At 42.3% G+C, this 27,462-nt stretch overlaps 1 protein-coding gene across 1 annotated transcript in view; it reads right to left on the reverse strand.

Annotated features, from left to right (window-relative positions):
• pcnx2 (pecanex 2) overlaps window positions 1-25,056 on the reverse strand; it is a 44,273-nt gene extending 19,217 nt beyond the window's left edge. Inside the window, exons 1-16 of the mRNA XM_062996325.1 lie at window positions 24,633-25,056; window positions 22,417-22,619; window positions 20,049-20,163; window positions 16,020-16,053; window positions 14,085-15,095; window positions 11,890-12,028; window positions 10,038-10,180; window positions 9,874-9,952; window positions 9,645-9,780; window positions 8,524-8,666; window positions 7,029-7,182; window positions 6,921-6,953; window positions 6,669-6,840; window positions 4,756-4,866; window positions 4,570-4,661; window positions 1,853-1,962 (exon numbers count right to left, since the gene is read on the reverse strand). Of these exons, the coding sequence (XP_062852395.1) occupies window positions 1,853-1,962; window positions 4,570-4,661; window positions 4,756-4,866; window positions 6,669-6,840; window positions 6,921-6,953; window positions 7,029-7,182; window positions 8,524-8,666; window positions 9,645-9,780; window positions 9,874-9,952; window positions 10,038-10,180; window positions 11,890-12,028; window positions 14,085-15,095; window positions 16,020-16,053; window positions 20,049-20,163; window positions 22,417-22,619; window positions 24,633-24,785 (2,828 nt within the window). The 5' untranslated portion in view covers window positions 24,786-25,056. The remainder of the gene's footprint in view (window positions 1-1,852; window positions 1,963-4,569; window positions 4,662-4,755; window positions 4,867-6,668; window positions 6,841-6,920; window positions 6,954-7,028; window positions 7,183-8,523; window positions 8,667-9,644; window positions 9,781-9,873; window positions 9,953-10,037; window positions 10,181-11,889; window positions 12,029-14,084; window positions 15,096-16,019; window positions 16,054-20,048; window positions 20,164-22,416; window positions 22,620-24,632) is intronic.
• Window positions 25,057-27,462: the final 2,406 nt, after the last annotated feature.

Genomic DNA, 27,462 nt, shown 5'->3' on the forward strand with positions numbered 1-27,462 from the left:
TCCCTGTAATGGACAGGCGACCTGTCCAGGGTGTTTCCTGTCTTTCGCCCAGTGAATCAAACCCACAATTCTTTCATTAATTAAGTGCAACATCTTATATACAGGTCCTTCTCAAAAAATTAGCATATTGTGATAAAGTTCATTATTTTCCATAATGTAATGATAAAAATTAAACTTTCATATATTTTAGATTCATTGCACACCAACTGAAATATTTCAGGTCTTTTATTGTTTTAATACTGATGATTTTGGCATACAGCTCATGAAAACCCAAAATTCCTATCTCAAAAAATTAGCATATTTCATCCGACCAATAAAAGAAAAGTGTTTTTAATACAAAAAAAGTCAACCTTCAAATAATTATGTTCAGTTATGCACTCAATACTTGGTCGGGAATCCTTTTGCAGAAATGACTGCTTCAATGCGGCGTGGCATGGAGGCAATCAGCCTGTGGCACTGCTGAGGTGTTATGGAGGCCCAGGATGCTTCGATAGCGGCCTTAAGCTCATCCATAGTGTTGGGTCTTGTGTCTCTCAACTTTCTCTTCACAATATCCCACAGATTCTCTATGGGGTTCAGGTCAGGAGAGTTGGCAGGCCAATTGAGCACAGTAATACCATGGTCAGTAAACCATTCACCAGTGGTTTTGGCACTGTGAGCAGGTGCCAGGTCGTGCTGAAAAATGAAATCTTCATCTCCATAAAGCTTTTCAGCAGATGGAAGCATGAAGTGCTCCAAAATCTCCTGATAGCTAGCTGCATTGACCCTGCCCTTGATAAAACACAGTGGACCAACACCAGCAGCTGACATGGCACCCCAGACCATCACTGACTGTGGGTACTTGACACTGGACTTCAGGCATTTTGGCATTTCCTTCTCCCCAGTCTTCCTCCAGACTCTGGCACCTTGATTTCCGAAAACAGTACTTTGGACCACTGAGCAACAGTCCAGTGCTGCTTCTCTGTAGCCCAGGTCAGGCGCTTCTGCCGCTGTTTCTGGTTCAAAAGTGGCTTGACCTGGGGAATGCGGCACCTGTAGCCCATTTCCTGCACACGCCTGTGCACGGTGGCTCTGGATGTTTCTACTCCAGACTCAGTCCACTGCTTCCGCAGGTCCCCCAAGGTCTGGAATCGGCCCTTCTCCACAATCTTCCTCAGGGTCCGGTCACCTCTTCTCGTTGTGCAGCGTTTTCTGCCACACTTTTTCCTTCCCACAGACTTCCCACTGAGGTGCCTTGATACAGCACTCTGGGAACAGCCTATTCGTTCAGAAATTTCTTTCTGTGTCTTACCCTCTTGCTTGAGGGTGTCAATGATGGCCTTCTGGACAGCAGTCAGGTCGGCAGTCTTACCCATGATTGCAGTTTTGAGTAATGAACCAGGCTGGGAGTTTTTAAAAGCCTCAGGAATCTTTTGCAGGTGTTTAGAGTTAATTCGTTGATTCAGATGATTAGGTTAATAGCTCGTTTAGAGAACCTTTTCATGATATGCTAATTTTTTGAGATAGGAATTTTGGGTTTTCATGAGCTGTATGCCAAAATCATCAGTATTAAAACAATAAAAGACCTGAAATATTTCAGTTGGTGTGCAATGAATCTAAAATATATGAAAGTTTAATTTTTATCATTACATTATGGAAAATAATGAACTTTATCACAATATGCTAATTTTTTGAGAAGGACCTGTAGATGTTATATAGAAGATTGCAGACTGTTGTTGGCATAAATGGGGCCCAACTCCATATGGTTTTGAAATGGGATGTCCACATACTTTTAGTGCATCTTGCTTATAAGGCAAAGGATAACATGATATTACAGCTAGGATAAAGAAACTAAATAAAGAGGTGTTCTTACAACAATACAGAGGGGTCACTGCTTTGTCGACTGAGATGATACGACAAGGCAACCAACAGAGCACAGAAACCAGAGAACAGGGCGGGGATGTGCTGCTCATCCCAAGGTTCCTGTAATGAGAACACAGACATGTGTATGCACCTTTACCTACACTATATGGTATAAGGACAGCCTTTCCATTCAGATAAACAATAAACAACCTCATTGAATACCTTTGAAATCAACTGGCTCACTTTAATTGTGACTTTTGACTGAACAGGTACACAACAAAATCCTTCCCAGAGGAGTGTAGGCTGTTATAGCCACAATTCGGGCCATTACCATATTAATACACATTGTTTTGGAATGGGATGCCCAACAAGCTCATGGACAGGTGTCCACATTATGTTAAATTGATCCTAAGTGATTTGGGACACATCCAGAAAATCAGTCCAACTCCAGACACTATCATCACTGCTCAGCCAGCAACCACCTTTTATTAGCAGAAATGTTAATCATTAAACATTTTAAATGAAGTAGAAGGACAGATTTGACTTCTGCCTGGCACGCCACTAGTAAGGAGAAAAGGACAGATTCACATCCTTGCTGGCCAGTTGTAAGGGACAAAAAGGGACTGATTCGACTCCTATCTGACTCACCTGTAGAAGAAACAGGACAGATTTGACTCCTAGTTGGCTTGTCGGTTGTAAGAGAAAAGGGACAAATCCACATCGGTTCTGGCTCGCCAGTTATAAGTAAACAAGGGGCAAATTCGACTCCTGGTTGGCTCACCAGTTGTAGAAGAAAAAGGACAGATTTGCATCCTTACTGGTTTGTTAGTTGTAAGGGGGAGAAAGGACGAATTCAACTTCTGACTGGCTCGCCAGTAATAAGAGGAAAAAAAGCAAATTTGACTCCTTGGCTGGCTCACCAGTGGAAAAAGAAGACAGATTCGACTGCTGGTTGGCTCACCAGATTTTATAGAAAAAGGGACAAATTCAACTCCTGACTTGCTTGACAGTTGTAAGAGAAAAATTACGAATTCGACTTCTTGCTGGATCACCAGTTGTAAGGGAAAAAGGACAGATTCACATCCATCCTAGATGCCTCCAAAAAGGGACAGATTTGACTTCAGGCTGGTTTGCCAGTTGTAAAGAAAAAGGGACAGATTCGCATCCATCCTAGATATCTCTGAGCTCAGTAAGTTTGCACAGTAAAATGTTAAGTATGATTAGTGCAGTAACTCTGTATTGTAGAGCTGATAAAGGTTTGATAAACTAATCCCTCACCCATGTGGTTAAATAAGCTAGTGTTGAGTGGAGGTTCTTGATGCCGTCTGAGGAATGAAAGATCACGGGTGTTTATTTGTAAGGTTCAGTTGTAGAAGAAAAAGGAACAGATTCAACTTCTGGCTGGATCGCCAGTTGTAAGAAACAAAAAGGACAGATTCGACTCATTACTGGCTTGCCAGTTGTAAGGGACAAAAAAGCAAATTCACTCCTGGCTGGCTCACAAGTTGTAAGAGAAAAAGGACAGATTCGACTCTTGGCTGGCTTGCCAGTTTTAGAGAAAGATTTGCATCCTTATAGCCTTGCCAGTTATAAGGGACAAAAAGGGACAGATTTGACTCCTATCTGACTCACCTGTAGAAGAAAAAGGACAGATCTGACTCCTAGCTGGCTCACCAGTTGTAGAAGGAAAAGGACTGATTCGCATCCATACTGGTTTTCCAGTTGTAAGGGGAAACGGTACAGATTAGAGTCTTGGCTGGCTCACAAGTTGTAAAAGAAAAGGGGACAGATTTGGCAGTTGTAAGGGAAAAAACACAAATTCGACTCCTGGCTGCCAGGTGAAAGGGACAAAAAGGGACAAATTCGACTCCTGGCTGGCTCACCAGTTATAAAAAAAAGGGACAGATTTGACTTCAGGCTGGTCTGCCAGTTGTAAGGAAAAAGGACAGATTTGCATCCTTACTGGCTCGCCAGTTATAAGTGAACAAAGGGCAAATTTGACTCCTTACTGGCTCACCAGTTGTAGAAGAAAAGGGACAGATTCGACTCTTGGCTAACGCATTAAATTCGACTCCTGGTTGGCCAGATGTAAAAAAATTGATTTGACTCCCTTGCTCGCCAGTTGTAATGGACAAAAAAAGAGACAGATTCGACTTCCGGCTCACCAGTTGTGAGGAAAAAGAATAGATTCGCAGCCTTACTGGCTGGCTCACCAGTTATGACAGGCAAAATAGTACAGATTCGACTTCTGGCTCACCAGTTGTAAGGACCCTCCAAACTTGAAGGGAAATGATGGATCTTTATTCCAGTAAGCAGTAGCAAAGTACAATAAAGTGTTATGGATTCAGGTGTTATGGATTCAGGTGAGCTAGATTGAACATCCAGAAATAAAAGGAGCTCTGTCGCCTTTATGTCAAGGCCAGTTCCCTTGACATAAAGGTAACATAAAGGTGTTCAGCCTTTCCTGCTTTGCTTTTTCATCCATTAAAAAAGTCAAATAGTATTCCCAGTTTAGGGGAGACACCCTGGTTTGGACTTTTTATTAGGATAATGCTGACATTAGGTTCAGCGAGGTGAGCCAGTCACCTTTGGGTCCATACCGTGATTCCAAACATCGCCTTCATATCAATTTACTACCAAACCTTTACACTGAAAGTCTAAGTCTCTTTGTAAAAATGCGTACACCATTAGCAGGATGATACGGTATGTATTTGAATACAGCCATACCTTCAAAGCACCCAAACAAAATCCATACAGCATCGTTAACGCCAACACACTCCTCCCGATGCAGTAAACGGCCGAGTGAAGTCCGGTCGCCGCTGATTAAAGAAAACAGAGACAGACAGGTTTTTTTAACATTTGTATATGTACAACATGTACATATTTACTTTTACTAAATTATAGAACAGCTACCTGTGCCACCGAAGAAGTGAATATCGATCTGCTCTAATAAATAAATAACGAAGGTGTTGATCTGTGGAAGGAGGCCCAGCAAAAAGCTTACAGGGAAGAAACATGTGAACCCTAGAAAGAAGAAGGAACATAAAAGTTAGTTTAATGTAATAACAAACATTGCAAACATGGTGTTTTGCCAGTTTTCCATTGGCGTGTGCTGTCAGTCATGCAATGTAGTTGTTGTCTTGTGTTTAGGGTTCCCCATCTTTCCTTTCATCGAGAACTGGGTTGTTGCAGACAGCCGGAGCAGCCTGTCATATTTTGCAAACTAGATCTTAGTTCTGTACTATTACCAGAGATGTTCACAAGTCACAAAATACGAGTCCGAGTCGAGTCAGGAGTCAATATAATCTACACAAAACATATATTATAAATGTAGCGCAGAAATAAAGAAATAATCTGTAAGTTCAGATAAAAACAACAACAGATTAGCGAGTGTATTTAGCCGTTTTACTTCGTGTCTTTACTTTCCTCCTCATTGTGTAAATGAATGTAATTTCTGTAACGAGAAGGTTCCAGTTAAAAGCTTCAACTGATACGTTTTGTTTTCATTACAGAACAAAAGCGCTCGATAAATCACGGCACAGCGGCCAAAATCCCAAACACAGCAAAAACAATCATAACCGCTGCTTACCTGAGCTTCTGTTCTTCCAGATGCTATTACATTTATAAGCGTGCGTCCCATTAGGAACAGAATCCGTTATTTTGTAAATGTGCTTATAATTAAAAACCTCCAAACTTTTCCCCGTCATGAAGTAAAACAGGAAGTGGTTAGAAAGCCGATCGAGCGTTTCATTACCACGTCATCTGTGTGATGCAAACTGAATACATGCAAATAACAGCATTTCTTACTAACAATTACAATCAGAAGCTCTGATTGGTTCAGAAAGCGTCTTTCAACCATTAGCGCCGATTCTGTAGGAGCGTTCCATTCACCCCGGTTGTTCCTGTGAAGTGCACTACGTAGGGTATTCCACCATTTTAAGTGAGATTCTGATCCAGAGGTAACGAAAATGTTCAAATGAAGTGAACTTCAGACTGTGTAGGGAGTAGGGAGCGACGCTTCATCACTACACCGGAAGCTGCTGGAACATTTACACATTGTGTGTGTTGTGGGTTATTATTATTAAAGAGCAGAATATTTATAATAATAATAATTATATTCACACGTAACTCATGTAACACATGCTGATGCTAGAGACTCTTGTTGTTTACGAGTCATTTTTGTGAGTCATGAGTCGAGTCCCTGCTGAGGTCCCTGCTGAGTCTGGTTCCTCTCAAGGTTTCTTGGGTTTTTGGTCTGTCGGTCCTGGATTCTGTAATGTTGCTTCAAGACATTTAATTTATAAGGTACCAAAAAATACCCCATGGTTATCATGAGGATAATATGCTCCTTTCAGGTAGGGGGGAGAACCTGCCACAAGTGGATGAGCTCGAGTATCTCTGGGTCTTATTTACAAGTGATGAGATGAGGGATCATGAGATCGACTCAAGAAGGAGCTCTCATTTTACCAGTCGGTTTGTCCCCATCATTATCCATGGTCACCAGCTTTGGGTAATGCCAGGAAGAACAAGATTGCGGATACAGCCCACCAGTGGGCTGCTGGAGATACTCTTCAGGATCGGGTGAGGAGCTCAGCTATATGAAAGCTCCTTGGCATCGATAAGAGCCAGTTGAGGTGGTTCGGGTATCTTCAAAGAATGCCTCCTGGACGCCTACCAATGGAGGTATACCAGGCATGGCCAACTGGGGGGAGTCCCCAGGATATAAAGATGCCTGGGATTCTTTGCTTGCCCTGTTGCCAGCGCGACCATAAAATAGATGGGTGGAGATGATGGTGATGATGTTTACTTTTAATCTTAGTACTTACCTCTTAAAATGTCGTGCATAAACTGGAGGGAGTCTGACGTCACAACGGTGACGCCGTATAAAGTGAACACGGGAAGGTCCGATTTCTTCAGCACCAGCTCCAAAATCCAAATAAGGCCACAAAACATACAGAAGTACGCAGCTCGGCTGTAGATGATGATCCGATTGTGTCCCTGGAGAGAAAAAGCCAAAATCATGAGTCCCAAACGAACTCCGTAAAATCCCCGACTGACTGAACGTCTGCTGAACTTACATGAGTGGGTGACGCTGCATCAGGCTGCACGCTCTGCAAAACAGGAACCAAATTAACCTGAATCAAACATCAAGCTGTGATTTACCAAACGGAGCTTCAAATTCGTACCTTCAGCAGCGAGTACTGACAGCTAGCCATGACGAGGCAGAACTGAAACACCCAAAAGTCTCTGAAGCAGCCCTGGTTCAGGAGCACGAAGCCCAGGAACGCAACCAGGGAGGCTAAACACACCGCAGCCGTGTTCTCCTTCCAGTCCTGATTCCTGCAACGTTTAGGGTGTTAGATTAGGATGTTATACTATATTATTACTTTACTATATATAATACACTATATTACCAAAAGTATTCGCTCGTCTGCCTTCACACTCATATGAACTTGAGTGACTCCCATTCTTAATCCACAGGGTTTAATATGATGTCGACACCCTTTGCAGTTATAACAGCTTCAGCTCCTCTGGGAAGGCTTTCCACAAGGTTTAGGAGTGTGTTTATGGGAATTTCTGACCGTTCTTCCAGAAGCGCATTTGTGAGGTCAGACCCTGATGTTGGATGAGAAGGCCTGGCTCACAGTCTCCGCTCTAATTCATCCCAAAGGTGTTCTATCTATCGGGTTGAGGTCAGGACTCTGTGCAGGCCAGTCAAGTTCTTCCACACCAAACTGGCTCATCCACGTCTTTATGGAGCTTGTGCTTTGTGCACTGGTGCGCAGTCATGTTGGAACAGGAAGGGGCCATCCCCAAACTGTTCCCACAAAGTCGGGAGCATGAAATTGTCCAAATTCTCTTGGTGTGCTGAAGCATTAAGAGTTCCTTTCACTGGAACTAAGGGGCCGAGCCCGACTCCTGAAAAACATCCCCATACCATAATCCCCCCTCCACCACACTTCACACTCGGCACAATACAGTCAGACAGGTACCGTTCTCCTGGCAACCGCCAAACCCAGACTCATCCATCGGATCGCCAGACGGAGAAGCGTGATACGTCACTCCAGAGAACACGTCTCCACTGCTCTAGAGTCCAGTGTCATGTGCTGTACACCATGCGCTTGGTGATGTGAGGCTTGGATGCAGCTGCTCGGCCATGGAAACCCGTTCCATGAAGCTCTACACACTGTTCTTCAGCTCATCTGAAGCCCACATGAAGTTTGGAGGTCTGTAGTGATGGACTCTGCAGAAAGTTGGTGACCTCTGTGCACTATGTTCCTCAGCATCCGCCGACCCGCTCTGTCATTTTACGTGGTACCACTTGGTGGCTGAGTCGCTGTCGTTCCCAATCGCTTCCACTTTGTTATAATAGCACCGACAGTCGACTGTGGAATATTTAGTAGTGAGGAAATTTCACCACTGGACTTGTTGCACAGGTGGCATCACGGTACCACGCTGGAATTCACCGAGCTCCTGAGAGCGACCCGTTCTTTCACTAATGTGTGTAGAAGCAGTCTGCATGCTGAGGTGCTCGGTTTTATACACCTGTGGCCATGGAAGTGATTGGAACACCTGAATTCAATGATTTAGATGGGTGAGTGAATACTTTTGGCAATATAGTGTATAATTATGTAGACACCAATCCAAGAGCTTGTTTATTACTTTATTACAGTCCCGTACCTGTCTAGAAGTGCCATCAAGGTTAGCCGGTCATACAGGATGTTGATAAATTTTCCAGGGAAAACTTTAAGCTTGTAGTAGAGCTTCCGTGACGGTTTCTCCTGAGTAGTTGTGTCTGAGGAGTCATCAAGAGAGTCTTCCTCCTACAGAAAAACATAATATATATTAGACAAATCTGTTTTGCTGCCAAAACAGCCCTGACCCGTCGAGGCATGGACTCCACTAGACCCCTGAAGGTGTGCTGTGGTATCTGTCACCAAGATGTCAGCAGCAGATCCTTTAACTCCTGTAAGATGTGAGGTGGGGCCTCCATGGATCGGACTCGTTTGTCCAGCACGTCCCACAGATGCTGGATTGGATTGAGATCTGGGGAATCTGGAGGCCGAGTCGACACCTCAAACTGGTCGTTGTGCTCCTCAAACCGTTCCTGAAGCATTTTAGCTTTGTGGCAGGGAGCTTCATCCTGCCATCAGGGAAGCGTCTCCATGAGAGGATGAACATGGTCTGTAATGATGCTCAGGTAGGAGCTACGTGTCAGAGTAACGTCCACGTGGATGGCAGGACCCGAGGTTTCCCAGCAGAACGTCACCCAAAGCATCACACCGCCCCCGCCCGCTCGCCTTCTTCCCATAGTGCATCCTGGTGCCGTGTGTTCCCCAGTGTGCTCCGTGGTCCAGTTCCGATGCTCACGTGCCCATCGTTGGTGCTTTCGGTGGTGGACAGGGGTCAGCATGGGCACCCTGACTGGTCTGCAGCTCTGCAGCTCCGTACACAACAAACTGAGCTGCTCTGTGTATTCTGACTTCTTTCTATCAGAACCAGCATGAACTTCTTCAGCAGTTTGAGCTACAGGAGCTCGTCTGTTGGATCGGACCATACGGCCCAGCCTTCACTCCCCATGACCCTGTCACCGGCTTACCACTGTTCCTTCCTTGGAGCACTGCAGAGACCGGGACACACCCCACAAGAGCGTCGCCTAGCCATCACAGTTTGGCCCTCACATCCTCACGCTCACCAATTTTTCCTGCTTCTAACATCGACTTTGAGGATAAAATGTCACCTGCTGTCTAATATATCCGAGAGTTTACATTTTTTTATTAGTCAACTAAGAGACGTCTTACCTGAAAGATCTCGGGGTGTGTTCTCCGGGGGCGAAGCCGGTGAGCTGGAATGATGCGGCGCTGGAATGGACAGTCCGGGTGCCCCCCGACTAACCCATCCTGGCACTCCGAGTTCGAAGACGTGGAGAGAAGATCGCTAACCGGACACAAAAGAACGCTAGACGTTACTATATGACTGTTCTATACATTAGCACTGAGATTATAGCACTGTCTAGACTGTTCTCCGTACCATATGTTACCCGTGATGAGTTCGGCTCCCAGAGGTAAGTTCAGCGCTCTCTCGTTGTACAGCTTCCGAGGTCTTTCTCCTGAAAAACAAGCCATCACTGATCGGTTCAGGACTGCCGTGTTAACGGCGCCACACTGGTATTTTTATTAGCATCCTGCACCTACTGTGAACGGTGTGGAAGGTATACGCCTCCTCCCTGGACGTTGCCTCCGGTCTACAGATGACCTGCAGCATCGAGCTCTCCGATTGGGAGGTTTGAGAGGGGAGAGAGTCGTAGTCCGGGTCCCTCTCCTTATCCGTCTGGGGGCTGAAAAAGAGGAATCGGCGAAGCTGAAAATGACCTTGGCGTTTAAAAATTGACCTAGCGGGCACAATCAGTGGTCTGCTGGGTGGGAAAAAACAGGACTTAAAAGTGGGCGGTTCTTCGGCACTGTGTAAGGACGCTGGTTAGTAGCTCAAGGTGCCTGTACAGAAGTGGAGGAACGTGGAGATCAGCGCGTGACTCTACATGCACGAGACCGACCTCACGTGTCGACCCACTGAAGTACAGGTGTCTGAGGGAGGGCGTTTTAGGAGAACATACCCTCCTCGTACGCCATCAGGGTCTCTAGCAGAGGAAGAGGAACTGGATATGACTAAATTAAGAGAAAAAGGAATGCACCCACCACCACACCTCTTTTCGGAGGACTATAGAATCTTTGTTAGAACTGTGCAGTTTCAATATTTGGATCGTCCAAGGGTGGGAATGCTGGAAAGGATTCCTTATTACTGCTGCAGTTACGACCTCTGCTGGCTGATCGATGGTACTGCACAGAGACGGACCCTACCCGAACTGAATGTTCTTCAGTCTCCCAACATCTCACAATATATCATGTACAGTAGATGGTGAAAGACCATTGAGAATGTTCTCTGTGAGAAAGTGGTGAGCCATGACCCATCTTTTCTGGAAAGGGGGTTTGTACAGTTACATACACTGATCAGCCATAACATTAAAACCACCTCCTTGTTTCTACACTCACTGTCCATTTTATCAGCTCCACTTACCATATAGAAGCACTTTGTAGTTCTACAATCACTGACTGTAGTCCATCTGTTTCTCTACATACTTTACATACTACATACTCACCCTGTTCTTCAATGGTCAGGACCCCCACAGGACCACCACAGAGCAGGTATTATTTAGGTGGTGGATGATTCTCAGCACTGCAGTGACACTGACATGGTGCTGGTGTGTTAGTGTGTGTTGTGCTGGTATGAGTGGATCAGACACAGCAGTGCTGCTGGAGTTTTTAAACACCGTGTCCACTCACTGTCCACTCTATTAGACACTCCTACCTAGTCGGTCCACCTTGTAGATGTAAAGTCAGAGACGATCGCTCATCTATTGCTGCTGTTTGAGTCGCTCATCTTCTAGACCTTCATCAGTGGTCACAGGACGCTGCCCACGGGGCGCTGTCGGCTGGATGTTTTTGGTTGGTGGACTATTCTAGTCCAGCAGCGACAGTGAGGTGTTTAAAAACTCCAGCAGCGCTGCTGTGTCTGATCCACTCATACCAGCACAACACACACTAACACTAAATAATACCTGCTCTGTGGGGGTCCTGTGGGGGTCCTGACCATTGAAGAACAGCATGAAAGGGGGTAACAAAGCATGTAGAGAAACAAATGCACTACAGTCAGTGAAGTGGAGCTGATAAAATGGACAGTGAGTGTAGAAACAAGGAGGTGGTTGATCGGTGTATATAGGGATAAAAGATGTTGTATTTGTTGTGTATTTGTATATTTATGTTAATTTGAATATTGAGACTTTTACTTTGGAAGTAATTGCCATACCTGTAGATTGAATGTTCACATGTGAAAGTGATTCAGTAAAAGAACAGCAGCAGCAATGCTATCTCCTTGTCCGTGTTTATCATAATTTATTGTGTTTGTGAAGGATTAAAAGTGAATCCATATAAAAGGGACAAACACAACAGTATTTTTCATATGAATAAAATGATAGAACGTGATCGGTACCTGTCGGGAGACACTATGGGAATAAGTTTATCCGGAAGGTTCCACATGGCGTCAGTAGCCAGGCTGTTTGGAGGGTTTGGAGGTAATTTTTTCGCTGCCGTGTCCGTGCTTTCTGACCTCACTGCCGCTGTAGATTCCTCTAAAAAACAACAAGAAGCATTTACAGACACGTGCCAGATACGTTTGCAAGGTTGTACAGTGTATACGGTGGGTGTAAAAAGTTTACACACCTCGTTACAATAAATCAGTGTTTCTTATAATATGTACAATTCAACTGAAATCTTTTATAGGGAAAATAAAAAATAGACTTACTATAATATTGTTGCATGAAAATAAAACAAACAAAAAAAAACACCAGCCAAAAGCTGTAAAAGTAAATGTTATGTACATAATAATAATAATACGTTCAATGTATATACTGTAGAACCTTTCACGTACCCAAGGACACTTAACTAAGTAAATATTAGAGAAAATAACACAGCAAAAAGAGAAAAAAGAGAAAGAAGAATAATGTTCAGTAATGTTCAGAGAAAAGATTTTAGTCGACCTTTAAGGGAAGAGACGGAGGATCAGACACAAAGCGATTGTGGAAGGGAGTTCCAGAGTTTGGGGGCTGAGGAACTAAAAGACCTGCCGCCCACAGACACAAGTCTAAAAAGGGGAACCGGAAGGCCAGGGAGGCCGAAGCCAGAGGATGTAAAAGAGCAGAATTATTTTGTATTCGATACGGGCGGCTATTGGAAGCCGATGAAGCTGGTGAAGGACGGTGTAAATGTTAATGTTAATGTTAATGTTGCTACCAGTTTCACTTCAATCGTGGCAAAGAGGATCAGTCTGTGTAAGAATCCACTGCTGGCTGGTGTAAAGAAGCAGCTAGAAACCTCACACCTCTCTAAGGCGACGAGGACCAGTTTTACATGAGATCACTTCATGTCATGGTTGTTTTTTCCGTACAAGTAATTACACATCTGTTAATAAACTTGTGACGGTGAATTGTTGTATTCTAGATACGTTTCCACAACAGGAACAGTGTTGTTTTAAAAATACAGGGTCAGGAAATTGGGTAGCACGAGAGGTAAAGCACGCTAGCCCACCAGAGATGACTGCTATAGAGCAGGGTTTTTCAAACTTTCTTTGTCTGGTGACCCACATTTTGTCCATGATGTTTTCACATGACCCAGGCAACATAAATATATATATATTTCTATAAATGTTTGGAATAAGCCTGTTTGCTATGTATGATCTGGTCCTATTGTGGTTCACAAGAAGAGAGGCACTTTGGCTTAGCATCTTTATTGAACTGGAACAGTTTTCAAATCCAAACTTTAAAAATTCATCTTTATAGACCCCAGCACTCGTTTTTTGTTTTTTCTTGTCTAGCTCAGTAGCAACGCGATTAGCTTGTAGCTCACTGCCTTCTCCCGTTTGCTCTTGAAGATTGCACACCTTTTCAGTTGTTTCTGGAGCCACTGTCTCAGTCTGTCGTTTGCTTGAAAAGAACCTTTCAATGCTACCGGCAGTTGGCCTATTCATTTTTCAGCTCCGATATATATATATATATATATTATTCTGAATAAAAGGTTTGAACAGCAGCAACTAGGCTCAACAGATCTGAGCTGCAGCACTGTAATAAAGCCCGCACTAGGGGGCGTCCGTGATGTGCCTGTTAAAAATCCTTAAAAATATTTTTATTTTAATTATTTATTTATTTTTTGGCTCACGACCCATCCAAGGGTCGCGCCCCAGAGTTTGAAAAACCCTGCTGTAGAGGATTCTTTATAAATGCTGCGATTATGACCTCTGCTGGCTGATCGATGGTGCTGCACAGGGACAGGGTATAGATGTGATGCAGATCTTTAAATAAACCCGCCTGGTGCAGGTGAAAGAAGCGGTCGGTGCTGCACACGTGTCGGAGGGGGCGTGTGTTAGTTACAACGCTCCTCGGGCAGGAGTGGTCTGCAGCAGTAAAAGGGGAATCGGATACGACTAGATTGGGACAAAATTGGGGGAAAACGCACAAAAAAGTTGCACAGCTTTATCAAACACACAAAAAGGTGTCCAATCTTCGGATAAATTTAGTTAGAAATTTAATATAGAGTTTGTAATGTGACTGCTGGATTTCTGTCCCTTTTTAACACCTACGTCTCCGTGCCGATCATAATGTCCCCAAAGCTCAGAAAGGAACAAACACTGACCGTCTATTTCAGCTCTCTGCTCCTCATTTTCTTCATCCTCGGTCTGCTTCCCTCCTCTGGTAACGCTGATGGACTCCAACATGGAAACAAACTCCACAAAGTTGGACTCGTCGGGCAGCTGACCGTCTTTATCCTCCAGGTCGGACTTGGACGTGGTCATGGTGCACAGCCTGGCTTTGGCTCGGCGTCCACTGAGGACGGCGTCCCTCCCGCTGTCCATGCTGAGCCCCCTGGTGTGAGTCCTCCCTCCTCCGGACCTCCCGAACCCGGACGGGATCTGCAAAAATCCATCGGGGTCCGTTTCCGGCTCGCCGGCTTCACTGTTCTCCAGCGGACGCTCGTTTGACCATGCTTCCGGGTCGTCGTGACCAGGATCGGCGTCATTTTGCTCCTTGGGAACGAGACCTTCACGAGCCGTGGGCTGTTTTTGGGCAGATGGCTCACCAGAAGTGATGGAAGTGATCCTCTCATCATCTTCCACGCAGGTTTCCTCCGCCTCTCGAGCTGTATCGAAGGTGATGACGGGTATCTTGACGGGACAGTCCGCTCCCGCCTGGTCCTGCTGGGCTAGTCGAGACTGAGCCGACTCCAGAAGGCTGAGCTTGACCGATTCCTCGAGCTCGGCCGCCGTCTGAGGGTCACAGCTCAAAGTTATGACGATCTTCACCGTATCGCTCTCATCCAGGCGGCCCGAGGAATTCGAGTTGTCGATCAGCACCACTGAGATCTCATCCGAGCAGTAGGTCTCCTCAGGCTTCTCCTCGTCCTCTGGATGTTTGTCCTCTGGAGATGGACTGTCCGGAGATTCTTTCTCTGGTTCCTCCTCAACGCTGCAAGTACCAGGGGTCAGAACTTCATCAGCCGTGTTCGTACAGGTCGCCTGTCTCTCTTCTGCCTGTAGTAACGGTGCTGATTGATCCGTATTTGGACTAAATGCATCTTCGGGGGTCAGCTTCTCCACAGGTTCTGTGCTCGCTTTGGACTTTTTTTGGGAGGGCGTGTCCTCTTGACCTGCAAAAGCCACACAAGAGATGGTTTAAACCCTCATAATACATACTGATGTTTACCTCAGATACTCAATGTAAGTACTACCAGTGTTACAGCTCCACATGTATCTGTGTTTATCTGGATTCTCCTCCCTGTTTCACTTTTAAACTTGTGTTACAGCTCCAGCTTCTGAGAAATGGTGAGAATCAGAATCAGCTTCTCCCAGAGTCTAAAACGCTTCTGGTTGAAAATAAAGCTTAACGTGGTTTAATGTAGTAAAAGAAGGAGACAGGAGCACTAAACTTCTCTTCATTATTACTGCTCATAAGTTCCTCCACTAATCACATTCCTCACTCGCTGTTTTACTACAGTAAATCACGGTAAGCTTTGTGCACCGCCTTCACACTTCATAGGAAATAACGGCACAGCGAAAAAAGCAAAAGCGGTTTTGTCGCTTCTCGTGTGAATGCGCCGGTGCTGAAGGGAATACGGTATTCCAACATCGAGCATCTCCAGCATTAAGAAGCGTCAGGAAACAATAAAGAAGTAAAACTAAAGTGCAGCTTTTATTGTATTTTTATTGATGTGTAACTGTTAGTAATTGTATTTCAGTGTGTTTATATTATATTTGTGTTATTTTCAGTGTTTAAGTGTCAAAAACAACCTCATTATTTTACATGAGACTAAAATATCTGCAGCTCCACGGGACCATGGACGCATTAACAGGTTCCCCAAACATCCTTATGGGAGAAAATGGACGTCACTCCCAGAACCGACTGATGGTTTTAGGAGAGGGGAGAACATCTAAACATCTAAATCTTCTTAAAGATACTAAACAGAAAGCAGGATTGAAGCCAGGTACCCAGGACCCATGATGCTCAGCCCAGATTGCTCAGTTTTGTCCATTATTTGTTTGTATTGCTCTATTATAAAATAATTACTACCTACCCTCTGGGTTCTTCAGGTCCTCTGTTGCGCACGCCTAAACAGAATTAAAAAGATCAATTATTTTCAAGCATCACTAGACAGACTAAACAAAACTCCTGCTTATGTTAAAGGGATCCAGTGTAGCTGCTGTTCACTGTAGATCAACATAAAAGAAACTGGTTCCTTATTACTGTGTAATACACTATATTATACACTATATATATATATACTATATTATTACTTTACTATATATAATACACTATATATATATATACACTATATTATTACTTTACTATATATAATACACTATATTATACACTATATTACTACTTTACTATATATAATACACTATATATATATATACTATATTATTACTTTACTATATATAATACACTATATTATACACTATATTACTACTTTACTATATATAATACACTATATATATATATACTATATTATTACTTTACTATATATAATACACTATATTATACACTATATTACTACCTTACTATATATAATACACTATATATATATATACTATATTATTACTTTACTATATATAATACACTATATTATACACTATATTACTACTTTACTATATATAATACACTATATATATATATATACTATATTATTACTTTACTATATATAATACACTATATTATACACTATATTATTACTTTACTATATATAATACACTATATTATACACTATATTACTACTTTACTATATATAATACACTATATTATACACTATATTACTACTTTACTATATATAATACACTATATTATACACTATATTACTACTTTACTATATATAATACACTATATTATACACTATATTACTACTTTACTATATATAAAACACTATATTATACACTATATTACTACTTTACTATATATAATACACTATATTATACACTATATTACTACTTTACTATATATAATACACTATATTATACACTATATTACTACTTTACTATAAATAATACACTATATTATACACTATATTACTACTTTACTATATATAATACACTATATTATACACTATATTACTACTTTACTATATATAATACACTATATTATACACTATATTACTACTTTACTATATATAATACACTATATTATATATATTACTACTTTACTATATATAATACACTATATTATACACTATATTACTACTTTACTATATATAATACACTATATTATACACTATATTACTACTTTACTATATATTATACACTATATTATACACTATATTACTACTTTACTATATATTATACACTATATTATACACTATATTACTACTTTACTATATATAATACACTATATTATACACTATATTACTACTTTACTATATATAATACACTATATTATATATATTACTACTTTACTATATATAATACACTATATTATACACTATATTACTACTTTACTATATATAATACACTATATTATACACTATATTACTACTTTACTACATATTATACACTATATTATACACTATATTACCACTTTACTATATATAATACACTATATTATACACTATATTACTACTTTACTATATATAATACACTATATTATACACTATATTACTACTTTACTATATATTATACACTATATTATACACTATATTACTACTTTACTATATATAATACACTATATTATACACTATATTACTACTTTACTATATATAATACACTATATTATACACTATATTACTACTTTACTATATATAATACACTGTATTATACACTATATTACTACCTTACTATATATAATACACTATATTATACACTATATTACTACTTTACTATATATAATACACTATATTATACACTATATTACTACTTTACTATATATAATACACTATATTATACACTATATTACTACTTTACTATATATTATACACTATATTATACACTATATTACTACTTTACTATATATAATACACTATATTATACACTATATTACTACTTTACTATATATTATACACTATATTATACACTATATTACTACTTTACTATATATAATACACTGTATTATACACTATATTACTACCTTACTATATATAATACACTATATTATACACTATATTACTACTTTACTATATATAATACACTATATTATACACTATATTATTACTTTACTATATATAATACACTATATTACCAAAAGTATTCGCTCGTCTGCCTTCACACTCATATGAACTTGAGTGACTCCCATTCTTAATCCACAGGGTTTAATATGATGTCGCCACCCTTTGCAGCTATAACAGCTTCAACTCTTCTGGGAATGCTTTCCACAAGGTTTAGGAGTGTGTTTATGGGAATTTTTCACCGTTCTTCCAGAAGCGCATTTGTGAGGTCAGACACTGATGTTGGACGAGGAGGCCTGGCTCACAGTCTCCGCTCTAATTCATCCCAAAGGTGTTCTATCTATCAGGTTGAGGTCAGGAACTTGACAGGCCAGTCAAGTTCTTCCACACCAAACTGGCTCATCCACGTCTTTATGGAGCTTGTGCTTTGTGCACTGGTGCGCAGTCATGTTGGAACAGGAAGGGGCCATCCCCAAACTGTTCCCACAAAGTCGGGAGCATGAAATTGTCCAAAATCTCTTGGTGTGCTGAAGCATTAAGAGTTCCTTTCACTGGAACTAAGGGGCCGAGCCCGACTCCTGAAAAACACCCCCACACCATAATCCCCCCTCCACCACACTTTACACTCGGCACAATACAGTCAGACAGGTACCGTTCCCCTGGCAACCGCCAAACCCAGACTCGTCCATCTGATCGCCAGACGGAGAAGCGTGATTCGTCACTCCAGAGAACACGTCTCCACTGCTCTAGAGTCCAGTGTCATGTGCTTTACACCATGTGCTTGGATGCAGCTGCTCGGCCATGGAAACCCGTTCCATGAAGCTCTACACACTGTTCTTCAGCTCATCTGAAGCCCACATGAAGTTTGGAGGTCTGTAGTGATGGACTCTGCAGAAAGTTGGTGACCTCTGCGTACTATGTTCCTCAGCATCCGCCGACCCGCCCTGTCATTTTACGTGGTACCACATGGTGCTGAGTTGCTGTCGTTCCCAATCGCTTCCACTTTGTTATAATAGCACTGACAGTCGACTGTGGAATATTTAGTAGTGAGGAAATTTCACCACTGGACTTGTTGCACAGGTGGCATCACGGTACCACGCTGGAATTCACTGAGCTCCTGAGAGCGACCCGTTCTTTCACTAATGTGTGTAGAAGCAGTCTGCATGCCGAGGTGCTCGGTTTTATACACCTGTGGCCATGGAAGTGATTGGAACACCTGAATTCAATCATTTGGATGGGTGAGTGACATTTAAAGTGCAATAGTAAGAAAACATGACTTTTCTAGTCGTATCCAATTCCCTGATAGCATTTCACCTCTACTGCTGCAGACCTAAACTCCTGGAGCCAACACAGCCCCATGACACGTGCAGTACCAACCGCTTCTTTTCACCGTCTCTGTGCAGCGCCATCGATCAGCCAGCAGAAGTCGTAACACAACTGAGATTCGACCTCGCCACCAGAGCACCCAGAAGAAATGACTTTCAATATTTTAGCTGACCAACATGATTGCATTTAATAAATATAAACAAAATTTATTTATTTTCATATAATCAATAAAAATGATTCAATTATTCAAGCATTGCAAACAAGCCCGGGAGTACTTTATAAAAGTGTTGTCACTCAACACAGTCCGCCAATGCGTCACGAAATTCAACCTAGTTTTCTGGGCTCCGAGCTCATCTCGGTACGTGTGCTGTGGTCAGAAGAGCAAACTACGCTCCTCATAAGTGCTGCAGCCACTCCCTCTGCTGGCTGATCGAGGGATAATGGGGACCGGTGCGTGACTCTCCGTGCGTGATACGGATCTCCGAATGAACCCGGTGCAGGTGAAAAGAAGTGGTGTCGGAGGGGGCGTGTGTTAGTCAGGACCCTCCTCGGTCAGGAGTGGACGTCTGCATCGGGGAATTGGATACCAAACCTACACTGGATCTCTTTAATCAATAGATCACTCACCCCAATCAGTCCCGGATCTGTTTCGGTCTGTTTCACCGTGACCTGAATGACAGGACTCGCTCTGTTTTTGGTCAGTACTGTCATCGCGACGCTGTCCGGCACCGTGCTGCTTTTTCTGGGGAAAAAAAACACCACATTATTTAAGAAGTGTCATTTAATAAAGATCTCAGGGTTTATAAGTATTTAGTTTTTTTTAAACAAGCAAAAAACAAAAACAAGGATTTACTATCTGAGCTAAAGTCAGCGGTTCTCTACCTGTTCTCCTCCCCTTCAGTGAATCCATGATGAAGGTGTAAATCTGGGTATTTTCTGATTTTAGTGGATGGTGTGAGTTTATATCTGTTGAACGGATGGTAGGAGCTTCCTCACCTGGATCTGCTTCGGCAGACACTGAATCATAATCATTTGTAGTCGCCGATCGTTGATTTTTGCACTTTTGAAATCAAAGTTTCAAGTCTTCATTCGTCTGGGTAATCGTGTTTCCGGCACTGCTTTGGTGAAACATGGGGTACCGCAAGGCTCTGTATTGGGGCCTCATCTTTTCACTATCTACATCCTCCCACTTGGTTCTATCATACGCATTTTCACCCAACTCTACCTTGCCTTCAAACTAACCATCTTTTTTCCTCCTTCCTCACTCACCTCATGTATCCAGGATCTACGTTCTTGGTTGCATTCTAACTTCCTGCTGCTCAGTCCCCATACTGCTGAGCTTATTTATGTAAGCACAAAAACTTCACTGTCCTCCTTCACCAGTGCTTCCCTCGTATGTCGTCTAATTGGGTTCGAAATTTCGGTGTTCTGTTTGACCCTCTGCTCACATTCGAACCTCGTGTGAAATCACTTACTAAATCACCTTCTCAATAGTACTCGTCTCCGTCCTTTCCTTTCTCTTGAGGTTGCAGAAACACTGATACACACTTTTGTTACCACCAGATTAGACTATTGTAATTCCCTATATAGAAAGGGCCAAGGTCACCTCCACCTACTGAGGAGACTGAGGTCCTTTGGAGTGTGCCGACCACTGCTAAGATCCTTCTATGACACTGTGGTAGCATCAGCCATCTTCTATGCAGTCGGAGCGGGACAGAAAAAGACTGAACAAGCTGAACAAGAAAGCGAGCTCTGTCTTGAACTGTCCTCTCGAACCTGTAGAGGAGGTGGGAGAAAGGACATCCTGGACATCACCACACATCCACTACATGAGTCTGTAGGGGACCTAACAAGCTCCTTCAGCACCAGACTCCTCCACCCCCTGTGTAAGAAGGAGCGCTACCGCAGGTCCTTCATTCCAGCAGCCATCAGGGCTTACAATAAGGTCCTCGGACTCTAATCTGCTTTCCGTTCCCAGATTTATGTTGTCCACTATGGGTGGCAGATCTTTCAGCGTTGCCGCCCCAGCGCTCTGGAACTCTCTGTCCTCAATTCTTCACTCGATCTCTTCTCTTTCTGAATTTGAGGCTTCCTTGAGGACCTGTCTCTTTTCACAACACTTTCATTCTTCTTCTTGAACTTCTATGTCTAATCTATCTTCACACACTTTTGTTTTGTTTGTTCTATTATTGTACAGCGACCTTGAGCTTGGTGAAAGGCGCTATATAAGTTGAACTTATTATCATTGTTATTATTATTAAATATGATAAATTTTTCCCACTTCACCCCCCCAGTTTTCTCCCCTAATCTAGCCGTGTCCAGTTACCCTGATTACGTCCTCTATATTGATTCGACCCTTCACCGCTGACTGAGGACGCCTCTCAACTGACACACGCCCTCTCCGGCACGTACAGTCAGTACAGACTGCATTTTTCACCTGCACGAGTCGAGTTCATACACCGACGGCCACTGTGTACGGAGGGCCACACCCCTAACCCTGAACAACAGCCAATCGTTGTTCATGCTGCCCCCAACCCAGTCGGAAAGGCAGAGCTGAGATTCAATACGATGTATTCGAAACCCCGACTCCGGTGCGCTAGCGTACTTTACAGCTGCGCCACCTAAGCATTATTATTATTATTATTATTATTATTATTATATAGCTAACATGTATATGTAAAATTTGGACCACAACTGTAGGCCCCCAGGATCCATGTTGCAGGGTGGCACCAACAGCGGTTCTCAATCTTTATTGTTCTTAGACCCCCCTGTGTTCAAAAAAGTGTTCTGAGACCCCCCGACGTGGATTATATCATCTTATTTTAGCACTTTCAACAAGGACAGCAAAATCCTTGTTGAAATCTGCACAGTGTTGTAATCTGCACTGAATAACTGAATCGGAATCATACGTAGTCGCCATTCATTGACCCAAATACCCAGCGTAGGCCCCCTTAATATGCTCATTAATAACAGTGACATAACGAATCTTCAGTACCTCAGGTTGGATGGAAGACAGGCGTCCGAGTCATTACTTTTCCGGTCTGCACCCTTGCTGATGTCAGAGACGCTGTTCCGCGGTACGATTTCACCTTCATCGAACATCAGATGGAGACGGTAATTCACCATCTTGATGAGGATGAAGAGGACGGTGACCGAGGCGCAGTAGATACAGAGGGCCAACGTGGTGGGTGGAAGAGCCTGAGGGACACAGAGAGAGGCAAAAGTATTGGGACGCCACTTTAATTACTGAATTCATGTGTTTCAGCCATGACAAATGCTAACAGGTGTAACAGGTTCTAACTTTGCAGAAACAGTTTAAGGAAGGCCCAGCGAGCTCTATAAAGACATGAAGAGACGCTCCTGTGAGCTGCGCAGAGCCCTGAGCTCAACCCCACTCAACAGCTCTGAGACGAACCGGAACACCGACTGATAAATCCTGTCATTGCTGTTGCCTTACAGTAAGAAGGATCTGGGTTCGACTAGATAGACGGACAGACAGAAAGACAGACAGATAGATAGAGAGATAGATAGAAATAGAGATACAAACAGACAGACAGACAGACATAGATAGATAGATAGATAGATAGATAGATAGATAGATAGATAGATAGATAGATAGACAGATAGACAGACAGATAGACAGACAGATAGACAGACAGATAAATAGAAATAGAGATACAAACAGACAGACAGACAGACATAGATAGATAGATAGATAGATAGATAGATAGATAGATAGATAGATAGATAGATAGATAGACAGACAGATAGACAGACAGATAGACAGACAGATAAATAGAAATAGAGATACAAACAGACAGACAGACAGACATAGATAGATAGATAGATAGATAGATAGATAGATAGATAGATAGATAGATAGATAGATAGATAGATAGACAGATAGACAGACAGATAGACAGACAGATAAACAGACAGATAAATAGAAATAGAGATACAAACAGACAGACAGACAGACATAGATAGATAGATAGATAGATAGATAGATAGATAGATAGATAGATAGATAGATAGACAGATAGACAGACAGATAGACAGACAGATAGACAGACAGATAAATAGAAATAGAGATACAAACAGACAGACAGACAGACATAGATAGATAGATAGATAGATAGATAGATAGATAGATAGATAGATAGATAGACAGACAGACAGACAGACAGATAGATAGATTTAGATACACAGACAGACAGACAGACAGATTTAGATAGACAGACAGACAGACAGACAGACAGACAGACAGACAGACAGACAGACAGACAGAAATAGAGATACAAACAGATAGACAGGCTGACAGAACAACAAACAAACAGACAGACAGATAAATAGAAATAGAGATACAGACAGATAGATAAATAAATAGAAATAAAGATAGACAGACAAACGAGATAGATAGATAGACAGACAGACAGGTAGATAGCACTTTATTACTTTAATTGACCATTAAGCTACACCTACAATACAGATAGAATTAGGGGTATACAATTACTGACTGTTACCAGTCTGTTGCTCTGTACATGTTGGCAGCTCCCCTATGCAACCCCCCACTGACCAGATATTACAGGGTGGTGGATCACTGCTCAGCACTGCAGCGAGACTAACGTCGTGACAACGTGGTGATAGTGTGTGTCATTCTGGTATGAGTGTAGCATGTGCAGCAGTGTTGTTGGGATTGTTAAATACTGTTCAAATGTACCTGCTCCTTATAAGGAACACACACCCTGGCTAGTTGAACACCAAGAGTAGTAATTGTAGATTAAAAATAATAAATAAATGCACCAGATAAACTCACTTTCTCCACCGCATATCCAATCAGGGTTGCGGGTGAGGTTTGGTGCTGGAGCCTATCCCAGGTTTTCAATGGGCGCAAGGCACACAGTAACACCCTGGACGGGGCGCCAGTCCATCACAGGGCACACACACACACACACACACACATTCACCTATATGGCAATTCAGTGTCTCCAATTAACCTGACTGCATGTTTTTGGACTGTGGGAGGAAACCGGAGCTCCCGGAGGAAACCCACACAGACACGAGGAGAACATGCAAACTCCACACAGAAAGGGGATCAAACCCAGAACCTTGCTGTGAGGAGACAGTGCTACTCGACTGCTAAACAGCTGACTCATATCCCTCCTTTATTAAATACATGTTATTGCCCTGTGCCAGGCACATTCCACTCACCAGATGTAGAGCCAGAGGTAACATGAGTAAGAAGAGCCATAGGTAAAGGTGGCACGAGTTGTTGAATTTGTTCTGCTCGGGGTCGTGGTACCATCCACCGGTCAGGGATGCCCACACCCCCTGCCTGAGCGTCTGTACCACATGAGAGCCCATGTTCACATGCCAGGCTGAAAACGCATCGTGTTGGATAATAGAAGCTCCCGCCGCCCTCTCTCCTGTCTCCTGTCCATCCAGCTACATGTTGGGCACAGTTACGAGTCCTGGACCGACATGTCGTCGTTCCGTTGTGCCATCATTAAAGGTTTGGCGTTCTGCGGTGTGCGCGCAACATCCTACCGCATCTTTACCGCATTTCCCTTTGCGCACAACATCCGAGCGCGTCGCAGAACATCCTAAATCATCCTCCCGACTCTGTGTGCTGATGTGAGAGGTGTGGTGTTTACAGGCAGTAGTGATGGAGTGTTGATGCCCTCCTTCTCCTGCACCCGTCAATCTGTGCGCTGTTCTAATGCACTGCGCATCCTGTTCCACAGAATCCGACTGCGCATCTATTGTGCGCATTACGGTTTCTTTCATGCCACACTGGTGACGACTGTATTATGCAGCATAGTATTCATTCATTTATTCATTCATTTATTCATTCATTTATTCATTTATTCATTTATTAATTCATTTATTCATTTATTCATTTATTCATTCATTTATTCATTCATTTATTCATTCATTTATTCATTTATTCATTCATTTATTCATTTATTCATTTATTTATGTATTTATTCATTTATTCATTTATTCATTTATTCATTTATTCATTTATTCATTCATTTATTCATTCATTTATTCATTCATTTATTCATTTATTCATTCATTTATTCATTTATAATTCATTTATTCATTTATTCATTTATTCATTCATTTGTTCATCCATTTATTCATTCATTTATTCATTTATTCATTCATTTATTCATTCATTCATTCATTTATTCTTTCATTTATTCATTCATTCATTTATTCATTCACTGTCTGTTTGCCATGGCTGAATTCTAATCAGGGTCGCGGTGGGTACGATAACATGTATATTACATTTACATTTTTGGACGTTTTTATCCAAAGCGACTTACAATTATGACTGAACCCAATTCATTCGAGCGTGAAGGGCCTTGCTCAGAGGTGCAACTTGACAGTGGTGGGGCTTGAACCGGCAACCTTCTGCTTACTAGTCCAGTACCTTAACCACTTGAGCTACCACTGCCCTGGATAACACCCTGGACAGGTCGCCAGTCCATCACAGGGCAAACACACACACATTCATACTCATATTCATACATGGAAAGGCTTTTTAATATCCACAGTTAACCAGCATGTCTTGTCTTTGGACTGATCACCCAGAGGAAACCCACATGGACTCGGGGAGAACATGCAAACTCCACACAGAAGTAGTAGTAGTAGTAGCGCCATGCCCACTTGCACATAATTTTAAGTGTTCACTAAGTCATTAAGTAAAGATTGAACCACAACAACAACAACAACATAAACATTTATCACAGACGTGTTACTATACACATCAGCTTTGCGGTGTCTTATCCTGGTCAGGGTCGCTGAGATACACTGGGTGAAACGCTGGAAAACCCTGGACAGGTAGCCAATCCATTACAAACTGTCGTGGATACAATACATAAAAAAACTAAAGTATCTTCAATTGACCTGCATGTCTTTGTCATGACTGTGAAAGGAAAACCGGAGCACCCAGAGGAAACCCACACCACAGGGAGAACATGCAAACTCCACACAGAAAGGACCAACTTGTACATAATTCTGTCATTAAGTAAAGATTAAACCACAACAACAACAACAAAAGAAAAACATTCATCACAGACGTGTTACTGTGCACATCAGCTTTGCGATGTCTTATCCTGGTCAGGGTCGCTGGGATACACTGGGTGAAACGCTGGAAAACCCTGGATAGGTCGCCAATTCATTACAAACTGTTGTGGATACAAAACAGTAAAAAAAAAATCTGCATGTCTTTGGACTGTGAAAGGAAAACCGAGCACCCAGAGGAAACCCACACGGGAGAACATGCAAACTCCACACAGAAAGGACCCGGTAGTAGCGCCATGCCCGCTTGTACATAATGCTGTCATTAAACTACAACAGATTAAACTACAACAACAACAACAAAAGAAAAACATTCATCACAGATGTGTTACTGTACATATCTGGTGGTTAAGGTACCGGACTAGTTGCCAGGTTGCCACTGTTGGACCCCTGAGCAAGGCCCTTAACCCTTAATTACTTAGATAATATACTGTCACAGTACTGTAAGTCAGGGTAGCACTGTCATCCCACAGCAAGAAGGTCCTGAGTTTGATACCCAGGCGGGGTTTTCTGGGTCCCTTCTGTGCGGAGTTTGCATGTTCTCCCCATGTGTCTGTGTGGGTTTCCTCCCACAGTACAAAGACGTACTCAGGGTAATTGGAGATACTTATTGCCCTTAGGTGGGTGTTAAGGTGTGAATGTGTGTGTACCCTGCGATGGACTGGCACCCGGTCCAGGGTATGTCTGTGTACCTTGCATTCATTGAGAGCTGGGATAGACTCCAGCACCCCCTGCGACCCTGATTAGGACAAGCGGTTTAGAAAGTGAGTGAGCGAGCGAGTGTTTTTATTGCTTTTGGTGCGTTGTACCGCTCCGAGGATTAATTGTGTTTTATATAAGTATCTATTGTATATTATATGTTGATATACTATTGATTGCACAATAAATATTATATTATATAAATATTACCTATTATATAATAATGATTAATTCCCATACAGAGAACGGTAGG

Source organism: Trichomycterus rosablanca, chromosome 5 (assembly GCF_030014385.1).
Source record: "Trichomycterus rosablanca isolate fTriRos1 chromosome 5, fTriRos1.hap1, whole genome shotgun sequence".
NCBI lineage: Eukaryota > Metazoa > Chordata > Actinopteri > Siluriformes > Trichomycteridae > Trichomycterus > Trichomycterus rosablanca.